Source organism: Antedon bifida, chromosome 10 (assembly GCF_963402885.1).
Source record: "Antedon bifida chromosome 10, ecAntBifi1.1, whole genome shotgun sequence".
NCBI classification, from domain to species: Eukaryota; Metazoa; Echinodermata; class Crinoidea; order Comatulida; family Antedonidae; genus Antedon; species Antedon bifida.
In genome coordinates, this window is record NC_136235.1 from 7,251,694 (window position 1) to 7,264,131 (window position 12,438).

A 12,438-nucleotide genomic window follows, 5' to 3' on the forward strand; every position below is an offset into this window, starting at 1 on the left:
TACATTTTGTTGTTTAAAATCATGTTCGGGTAACTTAATAATTTCGTTATTATACAAAATGGATACTTTTGATATTAAATTCGATAGTCAGCTTTGTGAACAGTATACATTTTTTAACAATGTATTCACCTTCATACTCTACACAGGAATAGTTGGACACAAAGATGGCAGGAAGTGTCATGTGTGATTTTCTAAAATAAAGATAAATAAAGGAATGTCTTTATTTATTGCTCTGTGGAATGTTAAAATTGAACTAAATATATACATTGTGGAAGTGAGTTTTCATCGTTTCAGCCGTTTCTTCAAAGCCTTTTCTCTGAAATTTCGAGAGGTTACAAAGCTGAAATTGTCTAAATCACTAAACCTAACCTTCTCTCGGCTGGCTTCCGATCCGAGAGCTATATTCATGTACGGGCGCCCTCTCTCTTTTAGAAAAGTTTTTGCAAAATTCGCGCCCGGGTCCAACTATGGCGCGATAAACTGAAAGAATGAATCATCAATTTTAGCAACAATTTTGTTGACTCATAAATGTTAAAGCCATTGTTTTTCTTTTTCTGTAGATAGTGTCATAGGTGGCTCTGGTGTGCGATCACCATTTATAACAGAGAGGGTAAATTGCTCATTTTCCTTCTTTTTACTGCTAGGCTTGTTCCTTTTCTTGCTCTTTTTCTGATGTTTACTCGAATCACAACAAAGAAATTCCACCATAAAGATCACAAAACTGGCGATCATACTTAGCGCCAGTAAGATGTATATACCATAGAGATCGACTGACGTAAATGAATAAATGCCTTGTTTCTCCCAGGTTGTCATGTTTCCACATCTGTTATTTCTCTGCCACCAATTTAACTCAAGACGATGTAGCTGTTCATTTTTTATGAGTAGTTCTATGGCGTGAGACAACGGTTCCTTTAACGGCGAGTCTTTCCGAATAGCAAGTCCGTAACTCTGTCTGTAAATCTTCCCAATAGTTACATGAAGATCACAAGGATCCTTTGAGGCATGGAATGCTAAAACTGGAGATTCCCCAACTAAAGCAAAACGTCTGCTTTTATCACGCACGAGATCAATGCCTTGCTCTGTACTTGACACTAAAACACTTGGATTGGCATATTCCACAAATTTAAAAAACCGGTTCAGTGTTTGATCTTTCGATTTCTTCAAAAGATGGAATGTAGAACCACTTGCTACAATACCCGGTTGTACGTCGTAACGGTCAAGCATTTCATCCATTGATCTTATGCCTGTCAGTCGTTTAGTAGACTGAAGAAAAAATGGTAAGTTCGAGATATAAAGGAAGACCATGATGACGACAAAAGCCCACCAAAATATCGCCATCACACGGCCTGCGTTTGATCTTGGAGATGTATCGAAACTTTGAAAAAGCATGGTAGATGTAAGGAACCACATTGTGTTAGATAAATTGAAATTGTCCATGTTTTCTTCATACGCGTCCCCGCGCAAAGCAGTCAAGCGCCACTCGTATGGGTCAAAGTAGTTGATTCCGTATATAATAAGACTAACCACCACAAATACAACGATGTTTAACAGCCATACCCAAAGAGAGAATGGGTACAAAAAGCTTAGTACGTCCCCTGTGGTGTAGCTAGGGTGGTGAACAAGAGCAGCTAAATCAGCCTGCATAAATGCACTGGTAAAATCTACATCCTGGACTCTGTCTGGTCGAATAGTCAAAGGGCCAGCTGCGATGTCTGCTTTCTATGTAAACAAAATTTAATTAAATGAGTCATTGCTGAGAAATATCCCTTACATTAGCCTACTTATTTATAATAACATAATATTAAATTGATAAGTGCAAAACAGACTATAGGCTTAAAACAATATCACGATGTAATGACGCTTGAAAGATGTTATGGCTTTTGAATTGGAAAATCAGAAACTTCTGAAAATCATGAATCGATGGCATATTTCAATAACACCTGTGACTATGATGAAGTCAAAAATGTTTCAATTTCACCAGAAGATCTTTAAACGTAGCCTACAAATCTCACAGAGGTACTTAAGTGCTCGAATTTTTGGTACGTAAATTATACTGAATTGAACTTATTTTATCGATCTCTTGAGATAACAAAAATAATCCTCAGATATTCACAGAAACATGATTCCATGATTCGATAAATACATTGCATTGTGGAAAGTAATTGAATTACTGTTGTATTCCATTATGAATACCAGCGATATGGTTGTTGATTTTTGGAAAGGATTGAATCTTTATTCAATACATTATTTAATATTAAGAATATCCGTCCTTCATAATAGAAGAAAATGCTATTTTATGTGGCATAAGTGAGCTATTTTCCTTCAACCATAATTAAATAACCATGTTCCGAATTATGTCTGTGTTAAATAGTTGTAAATTCTGAATAGAATGCTTGTTAATAGGTATACCGATAAGTCATAAAAGCAAAATATTGTCATTTAAAGATATATTCTATATATATTAATATATATTATAATTTTAATGTCACGTAATAGTTATTCACTTTGACCAAAAATTGGATCGGAAAAAATTATTTACCTGAAAAAACAGTAATTTAACGCAAACAAATAGTCAAACTGGCTGGAAGTAAATGGGGTTTTCGTTGAATTTAACAGTTTTTTTTATCTTTTGAAAAAGTGAAATTATTAGTTTTCGCGCCGCTGCTCTAGCCAGTTATGTCACATGAGGACAAATTCCTTAATAAGCTGTTTCATAGCGGTAGCTTTAGTATGTAAGGCCGACAGTTTTGAATGGAAACTCGACTATAATTTATAGGTCCCAGCTGCTGGACCCAAAAAACGTCTGGAAAAACAGTCTATGAGGGCTCACGGTTGAACGATTTTGGATTCTTGCCCTTTGATTGGTTGACGCGATTGTGGAAGAATTTTCACTTGAGAAGTCACGTTGTCTCTATTCAGTTGCATGCCTACAGTTCAGGTTGAGGTCACAGACAAACAGGCTACAGCACATTAAATTTCAAAATTGACCATTTTTAAATGCCATTTTTGAATTAGTAGATTAATATTTGTTGGTAAATAATACATTGTTGGAAAGGTACACATGTCTTCTTTCAAATGCTGTGTATACAATTAAATAGTGAAAAAATGGGCATGTGATTCATAATTAAAGAACTATCTGTGATTTGTATGTATCTTTGCGATTAAAGGACATCTTTTTAATATTAATCATAAATTAATCAAAAGAACAATGATTAATTTTAAAATGACGAGCGGCGTTTTTTGTAAGAAATATTTCTTTTTTTTTTCTACGGAAGTGATTAACTTTTTTTTGTTAAAACTGCAAAATTACCAATTCAAAATCTGTTTTTATTGAACTTCATTTTTCATGTATTTAATGGACAATACATATCTTTAAAACTAGCTAAATCTATCTTTGGTTTCTAAATAAACAAAAGGTCTTACTCCTCTGTATACTTCGCCAATCATTCCGTTCCATGCTTTACTATATGGTTTTCTTGTGCCGAATTTTCCGTCCGGCACCAGCTCGATATCGTAATCAAAATCAATGCCTTTTGCCGTATTTTTTATTTCTTCTAGTAGGTCAACAATGAATCCTTTGTAGCGATCACGATCGTATTCATCTACAGAATTAGTGTCTCGTTTTGTTCTGTAAAGTACATCATCTTTGTCCATTAAAAACGGTGGAACCTTAACACATAAGAAAAGATATTAAATACCGTAATTAAAAACATGAAAGGCCTACATAAACAGGAACATTGTTAGTTATTATATAATATTAGGATGAAAGTGGTAAACACGTATGTAATTCAGAAACTGCATTGACTTCGTGACGTTAAATCTGAAATATATAACTAGGCCTGCTCATTCATAGACATAATCATATTATTTTCACCTAAAATACTTGTTATACTAAAAAAAACTGATATATTATACAAAAATAATGAATGTTTATGAGTGAGATGGTACAAATAATGTATGAGGTGAAAGATGAAATTCTATTTTCACGGGACGAAAAAAAAGAAAAATGTTAAATAGGACGTAATATTGCACGTCATGTGATCAACAATCGTCCAATCAAATGACAGGAATTTATTTATGTGTTATATAAAAGGTTGTTTTAAACAGAGCTACACAGTCTTAATAGTAAGTAAGGATAGCATGCTAAGTAACAAGTCTTATATAAACCACCGGCGGAGCCCACTTATTGTTATTCAACTGAGAGCTGGAGATAACGACGATCGTAAGTGACAACATACCATAAATGCTCATTTAAATGAATTTATATTTAGTTTAGTGTAGCCTCTGGATGGGTACAGCATGACTGAATTACGTAACAAGGTTATTATCAACATACTTTGATCGATACAACTTTCAACTTTCGTCTTCCACCTTGTTCATACCGGGTCGTATTGAATCGTCCCTGGCTTTCCCATTTCAGATTATACCTATCTTCCCAGTGATTAGGATTTTCTGCCCATTCTCCAACCTGATATAAAAAAAATACATTAGTTAAAGACAAGTTTGCTTATTATCAACTTCTCAGTCAAAGGTGATCGTTATGGTATTACCACTAGCGACAAGGTCAAGGGTCAACTACATGACAGTAAGTTACATATCAATGATTTAAAAAATGTCTAATTAACCGACATTTTAAACTATGTGCTAAAGTCGCAGTGTTACATCAATATGGAAATTAAATAGTTTATTGCAAAAAATAATTAAAATTAAATAATGCACATTAATCTCTGACCTACATTAAATGCGTAAAGCCTATTCACCAGGCGAATCTATTCGTGCGAATCGAAAGCGTCAGCTTTATACGCATGCGTATTCATGTTTTCATCTTCCAAATCACTCTCTACGACGAATTTGCTTCAGCGAAATTACCAGTTAAAACTTTTGTTTTGCAAAGCGAAACATTGTGCAACCAATGTTAGCTCGGAAATGAGCTAGAAACGCGTTTATGACCACTCATGCGAATCGAAAAGCACAGCAGACACGCGATGAAAATTAAAATCTCGCTATTCTCTCTTGTAGTGGAAAGGGTTGCGCGATTTGTTTATTCTCTGCGAAACGTTGTATTCGCGCGAACAAATTCGCCTAGGGTAAAATAGGTTTTAATAAGAAATTGAAAAAGAGTACTTGCCAGTTGATCCAAAGTCCGGCCGATACCAGCATACACCATGATCGAATAGTTTACTCTATCACCAACGTCATTAAAGGCAATATTTCCTGTCAGCCCTTCAAAGTTATACTGAAATGTAATGTTGTAGTGTAATATAAAAGAAAAATCCACCGTATAGCGTCACTGTTTTATAAATTAAGTTTGAAAGTATTATGCAATTGATTGCAAAAACAATTTTGAAGATTGATAAATTATTAATAATATCTATTTTCATAATTCGACTGACAGCGAACGTATAAAGGGATAATTTATACTTATAATATCAGTCATCAGTCATTAGCTCTGTTCTTTCTAACGTCAGAAAATGTATAATTAAATAACGGGATATAGTAAAAACACATGCGTTTTTAATCTTTGTAAATGCAATGTTTTTAGCATTTGACTATTTTTGTACATTTTTGTTTATACATATGAATAAAATAAAATAAATTATATTTGTTGACGCTTAAATGATAGGTTAAACAATCTAAATTTAAGAGGTTTATTGTATAACTTACATATTTTGTATAATTGTAAATTTTGCTCAGGGTAGGTCTGCGACTGTTACTACCGGTAGGACAATTATCTATTACTGTAGCATCTGTATAATAATTATTGGGATCTACATACAATTGCTCCAGACGATATTTCATGAGTCCGTATCCACTAGCTAGAACTGCATCGAATGCTAGCCTGTATTGTAGCGGCCATTCGTGTAAAATTGCTTGGTGATCGGAAAATGAGGGGAAAGTATATTGCCACTCCATTGTGTAATTCATCTTAAAACGTGTCATGTATACTCCTGTACTCTCTAGTCGTTCTCTAACATTGCTTTGCAGTACTACATCCTAAGGAAATAAAACACAAAAATATACATATATATATTTTAATTAAATGCAAAATTATCTACAAAGCATTTCATTAAAAATAAATGGGTTAGAAAAGGACACCTTTTATTATACAATACTGGTAAAATGCCCACTGACTGTTACCCAAACTAAATTTTTGTTTAAAAAAAACGGCAGGTATGATGACATTTTCTTAATTGACTGTCCAGTAGTAAGGTAATGAAAGTGTTGACATGCTTTGCATATAGGAGAAACGTATGTACGCATTATGTGTTCCTTCCTTATGTTTTCCTTTTACTGCATACAAAGGCCTACGCCAAAATTGTAATATACAGTGTCACAGATTATTAATTGAACATTCATTATTGTCAAATTTTGTTTTCAAAGTCCTTAAAATTAGTTTAAAATAGTATCTAAATTTGATACATAATACATGCTTCACTGAATATATTTTGATGGACTGTTATCTCCAGTTTGTCAATAAAGAATAAATCATTATACAATAAATCATAATACAATAGGGCGGAAAACACTAATGATGAACTTACAAGATGGCCAACTATCCAATGATACTTTCTGGATATTATTCCTCGATCAATTCCACCTAGAATGATATCGAGGCTTGCCTTCTCAGTTGCTGTTAGCAAGAATATGTTCGCATCATCGCGTTTACGAATTCGTTGAGCCAACATGTCTAAGTTACCTTCAAAAGGCTCAAATGTAACGTTAAACTGTTGTGTATCAGCCCAAGCTTTGATAGGTAGAAAGTTGTTGAACACTGAAAATTAAAATTACAAAATTCTTATTGACTTTAAAAAATAGCAAACAGAATTACAGAATTACAAGTAACCGATAGGCCAACTACAACTCATATTTACTCACTTTCACCGTGATCGTAAACGAAAGTCCATTTTCTCCATTTATAATATTTCAAAATATCCATGTAAAAGTTGATCATGTCACTTTGAGGTGGGTACATCTTCAATGCCCGGGACCCTGTGCCTACTTGACCAGGGTCTATAGAAATAATAGGTCCCTGCGTTGTCTTACTAACGTACGATGCCAAATCACTGCAACCAGGACATACATCTTCCAGGACTATGAGGTAAGTAGGTCTGTTTGTCCGAATTGTGTCACAAGCTTTACAATTTGAAAAGATGGAAGAATAGGAATGATGACATTATACCATACCATAATGTGTAGGCCTACAGCGTTATTTATTACTAGGCATGACCTAACATTTAGCCTATCGATGTATATGCGACAGATAAACACATTAGTGAGCAAAATGCAACTTGTTTGGGTGAAGATTTATTATATGTCGACAAAAAGTTTGCTTACATCACGTTTATTTAGATTTTAAAAACTGTTGAGTTTCCCTAAGTATATTCATCGAAATGTCGAGAAACTCAAAAGTTCTTTTCAAAACTAAATAGGCCTACACATGGTGTACAGCAAAATTTATATCAACATACAGTATTCGTCATTAAATATATACATTATATATTTATTATTTATTGACATATTTGCAAACTACATTATGATTATCCAAACTAGCATAAAATTAATGTATTAATTAATTAAATGGATTAATTCAACATTATGTTAAAATGAATACTTATTAAACACATTTTCAAAATATTTGTTCATGGACCTACCTAAATGCATTACTTCAAATAATGAATCTTTATAATCTCTTTCGAACGTGGCTTTTAGCTGATGAGTACTTGTTAAGAAACTGTAGTTACTAGTAACCACCCTTGTAGCGTCTTCAATGACCTGTTCTAGGTTGATGAAACCACTCGGCAAGCTGTACGCCGTCGTCGAAGAACTATCTTTTCCGAGAATAGCACCTAATAACATAAATTGTTCTTCAAAATGTTCTAACGATTGGATTGAGTATTCAATTGTGGTCTTTTCACTTGATGTTGTAATAGGCTTAGATCATGTTTTTAGAATAGAACAATATGTTTGGGATATTTGTTTTATTCTAAATTAAATTAGATAGATTTAAATCGGTTTTTTTTTTAATATTTTAATAATCTTCAATAAAGGAAAGGAAAATTACATATTTTAAGTTTGCAATAAAAAATAGATAGATAACAAATAAAAACAAGAAAAATTTTAGAAAAAATAATAAATTCAAAAGTAGTAACACAGGCCATAACAAAAGCACAAGAAGAAAATAACAGCACATCAACATATAAATATTTCAATAAATAACGTAATCGCAATGTTATATCAATACAAAATTAAAATTGAAAGTGTATAGCATGGTATACCCCAGCAGTGAAATCTGCCAATGACGGCCATGTGTCTTCATACGAAGACGGCCTTAAGAACAGTAACAAAGCATAATGTTAAAAGAAAAGACAGGAAATAAAAAAATCCTAAAGTAAAGAAATGTATGATAAAATTAACACAACTAATTAGTTGAAATACTATACAAATGTATACTAATATTATTATACGTTCTTGAACCATAGAAACCATTACATTTTTAAAGAATTATTCTTGATTGAACAGTGGTCAATAAACCTTGACATAACCTTAATATAGTACAGTACCAGTAAATATTGAAGTTATCTGTCAGAACAGAAACTAAATACTGTTTGAAACTGAATATTGTCATACTGTATCAAATTGAGTGATGTAACGTGTAATATAACATAGTCTAAGCAGTTTGCTCTGGCGGATCAGAGTAACTTGACTTGTATAAAGGTCATACGCACGTATTTTACCTTATTTTTCTTAAATAAAATGTTTTCTTAACTTAAACTAAACCTTTTCATCGTGTTTTATAAATGTTATAGAAGAAATAATTTACTGTTTAGACATTTTAATAACTTACAGAAACCATGTAGCAACGGTTGCTCCCTGGTGTGGCAACGTTCGAGTTTTTAATAGAACAATCCTGATCCTATCTTTTTTATTTTACTCAAATTCAATCTAGTTTTCACATAAATATTAATATACACATGGGGAATAAAAGAGGTCTATTTAAATTGACCTAGAACGTTAAAACACACCCTTTGTGGCTATGATAATGAGAAAGAATCTAAATCTGCCTTTGCCAATTCAACTATCCATTAAAATAGAATAATTTACAACGCTAATTATTATAAGCTTGGCACTGTAACCATTCGGAGAAGCACTGCATTGGTAAATGAATACAGTTGAGGCCCACTGTAAGCATCTAGGCGCATTATTCAATCAAGTTATCGTTTTTTCTAGCATACAAAATATTTAAACCACTATGTTATTCTGTAATTCTCTTTTTTTTTCATTCAATAGAGAGTGGTCCTAACGCTCAGATAAGACAGTTTAAAAAACTTTTTTTTTCAACCAATGATAATATAAAATGTTCTACCAAACTCATATTTAATAAGAAGGTTTAAGACTTTTAATCTTGATAAGACATAAAATTGAAGAAAGACTATTGAAAATTGTGTTAAAGGGAAGATATGAAAATGATAGTTAATGCTATATACAGTTTAAAGATAAAAATAAATATTCTCACTAAAAAGAAGCACTAAAACCACACATCACGCAGTAGAACCCATCTGAAACACACCTAGTAAGGAGACACTTATCATTATTATGTTTTTACACTACGGCCAACCCCTATTAACGGGGTGCACTTTTAGTTCCAAATGTGTCTTCTTTATATGGACTTCGCAGTATCCCCATTACGCAGAGGTAAACGTATACATTTCTTATTTAGCAGAAGCGACTGTATGAGATTCGATTTAAAACTTGATAGCTCAACATAAGACAATTCTCTAATTTAATCTAATTGAATAACAAAAATAACTTTGGTGCTCATGTAATGGTACCGTAAAGAAATGTAAAAATCATTTTCTTAATTAGATTAGTCGGTCAAGGCCCAACATATAAAACTTAACTATATTTTATCAATATTACTTTACGTCGCTAAATTCTTTTGAAAGTAAGTTATTATTAGGCCTACATTAAAATTTAATGATGGAAGATAAAGTAGACCAAACCAAGAATTGGTTTAGTCTTACTATTTAAAATAACATAAATGTTTTGTAACTTGTAAATGTATAAAGAAAATACAAAGAACAATACAAATTATTACATAGAGTAAATGAAAATAACAAAAGGAAATTATAAAGTATGGCTCAGAACATCTCGACTTTACAGAGAATGCGTTCTCTTCTGGAGAATGCTGACATATAATGGATGGAGACAACGATAAGGCCAATTTACACAGACGAGCGGCAACGGTCATTTCTTATGACGATTTATACACAACGCAGAGCGGACGGGTGGTTTCCTCCAGAAGACGGCTGCAGCATAACAGCAGTTTAACGTCGATATATTCTCAACCTCACTTTATTTTAAGTTAGAAACACATTTTGAACCACAAACCTAACTTTACTAGTATTTATTGCTAACCTACAATATACTTTTTTTTCAATTACTTTAAGAGAGGAAATATTCATTTTATTAGCACTTATTGTTGATAGAGAACATTTTATATTAAGTGTCTTTATATTTCATTTTAAGTTATGTATATTTAATATTGCACTTATTTAGTTTTTTTAAAAATCTACTCCTCAGGTATTTTTAAACATTTGTTAAATTTAAACGTTACGTCTGTATAATTGTAGTGTAGCAATTTAGTTTATGTGTATATTAAACGATACTAATAAAACTAACCGTTCTAACTAAAATAGTTTACAGTGCATCATTTCAATGTGTGCTTATTGCAAGTAATTGAGCTTTAACATGCTGGTAGGCTACCAAAGTATAATTTTTAAACAGCAATTGCATTATGATCAAAAATAAAAACATACTTACCAAACAAAACGTCCGTCGCATTTGAAAATGTGAACAGTATGGATATAATAAAACTAAAAAGTCGAAATGAAGACATTATCAACAGAATTGAATTCGTCGACGATAGTTCACTGGACGTTCCTGTTGGTCTCCGTAGCTTGTGTCAAGAGGGTTAATCTTGGCAAATACTTGCAACATACGACACGCCTACATGTTTCATGATTTATCATTTAATCAACTCAAGTAGATTGCAAAAGCGCCACCGTACTATTCGAAACTTGGAAAGCTATATCCTATATACATGTTGAAAGGGCCAATGCACAAAATAGAAACAGATGAACTAGAACGACATTGCAGTGATATGTAGATGTTACAATGTGATAAAATACTTAACCTTCTCCATCTTGTAATATCATGTACAAACTTCTTGTTTAACATTATAATATCTTTTTGAAAAACATGCCTGAAGGTTTGGTAAAGTTCGTATTTTAAAAATGTATACCACAAATGATCATATTTTGGTTAAGGCACTCATCATTTTAACCCTGTTATCCATCTAATTATGGACAAAAGAACAAAATAATAAAAATCAACACCAGCTAATGTAGAAACGGTCAACAGCTTATGTTGTACGAAAATTGCCTCCCAGCTTATGTAGTTACTATCGCCAGCTAATATAGAAAATGTTGTATACTTTACAAAAATGTCTAAATCTTGTGCAAATGCATCGATCTTTACTTAACTATCAGTCTTTCCACCTCTCGTAAGCAACCAACTTTCTAAAACGATCACATATCGTAAGCAACCATCTCTGTTAAGGGACCGCTTCTCATAATCGACCACCTCTCGTAAGGGATCACCTCCTCTCATAGGGGACCGCTTCTCATAATCGACCATCTCTCGTAAGCGACCACCTCTCTTAACAACCACACCTCTCGTAAGTGACCACCTCTTTTAAGGGACCACAATCTCTTTCTCTCTATTAAAAGATCTTTTCTCATAATCGACCATCTCCTATCACAACGACCTCTCGAAAGTGACCATCTCTATTGAACGACCACCGTCTCTCTTAAGGGACCACTTCTCATAATCGACCACCTCTCGGAAGTGATCACCTCCTCTCTTTCATTACAAAGACTACTCATTTCAACCTGAGATCTTCCAGTAATTCGCCATCAATTTGAATTCCATTTATATTTATGACTGCCTTCTTCATTCGTCTACTAGACTTATAGGGACTTTACGAAACAGAATGGTTAGGAGAGGACGACGAATATCCCGTGTTTGTTAAAGCGTAAAATCATAAACAGTCGTTCTATAAGTTACGCACCCTTGCGCAAAGACGATGACGACCGGCAGTATCTCTCTTCTTCCTCTGTCTCGTAGCGCGGGGCCCTTCTGAATCGCTTGGCTCTGGTGATACAGCATATGCCTAGCCCTCCTCGCCGCGCAGAATGTATTGTTTTTAACACAGTCATTTTAACCCAATACAAATGTTATTTCATTAAAACAATTAAATTCGAAGTTCAAATATTATTTAGAGTTTTGAAAATTCCACGTAAACTAAACGGGAAAACGGCAAGTTTATCGTCCTCAAAAAGTGAAGACGACAGAATTTCACGCTAAGCTCCACGTTGC

At 33.2% G+C, this 12,438-nt stretch overlaps 2 protein-coding genes across 2 annotated transcripts; both read right to left on the bottom strand.

Annotated features, from left to right (window-relative positions):
• Window positions 1–194: 194 nt before the first annotated feature.
• LOC144854743 (glutamate receptor 1-like) lies at window positions 195–4,476 on the bottom strand. Its single transcript, XM_078712704.1, has 3 exons — window positions 4,337–4,476; window positions 3,424–3,669; window positions 195–1,719 (listed from the first exon to the last, which is right to left on the bottom strand). Exons 2-3 carry the CDS (start codon window positions 3,652–3,654, stop codon window positions 532–534), a joined length of 1,419 nt encoding a protein of 472 aa, XP_078568830.1. The 5' UTR covers window positions 3,655–3,669; window positions 4,337–4,476; the 3' UTR covers window positions 195–531.
• Window positions 4,477–4,521: 45 nt separating this feature from the next.
• Window positions 4,522–10,933, bottom strand: LOC144854618 (glutamate receptor 1-like). The gene is made up of 7 exons (XM_078712553.1): window positions 10,822–10,933; window positions 7,653–7,847; window positions 6,877–7,134; window positions 6,543–6,772; window positions 5,665–5,994; window positions 5,129–5,236; window positions 4,522–4,575 (listed from the first exon to the last, which is right to left on the bottom strand). Exons 1-7 carry the CDS (start codon window positions 10,895–10,897, stop codon window positions 4,522–4,524), a joined length of 1,251 nt encoding a protein of 416 aa, XP_078568679.1. The 5' UTR covers window positions 10,898–10,933.
• Between the last annotated feature and the right edge of the window lie 1,505 nt (window positions 10,934–12,438).

Bases quoted from the DNA above. Each gene is read 5' to 3' on its own strand.
- LOC144854618 (XM_078712553.1), bottom strand. From the start codon at position 10,897: ATGTCTTCATTTCGACTTTTTAGTTTTATTATATCCATACTGTTCACA. The intron at 7,135-7,652 runs GTAGGTCCATGA...CAAATTGTAAAG, and splicing joins ATTTGAAGTAATGCATTTAG to CTTGTGACACAATTCGGACA. The intron at 6,773-6,876 runs GTGAGTAAATAT...TTTAATTTTCAG, and splicing joins CGTTTACGATCACGGTGAAA to TGTTCAACAACTTTCTACCT.
- LOC144854743 (XM_078712704.1), bottom strand. From the start codon at position 3,654: ATGGACAAAGATGATGTACTTTACAGAACAAAACGAGACACTAATTCT. The intron at 1,720-3,423 runs GTAAGACCTTTT...TTGTTTACATAG, and splicing joins TTGGCGAAGTATACAGAGGA to AAAGCAGACATCGCAGCTGG.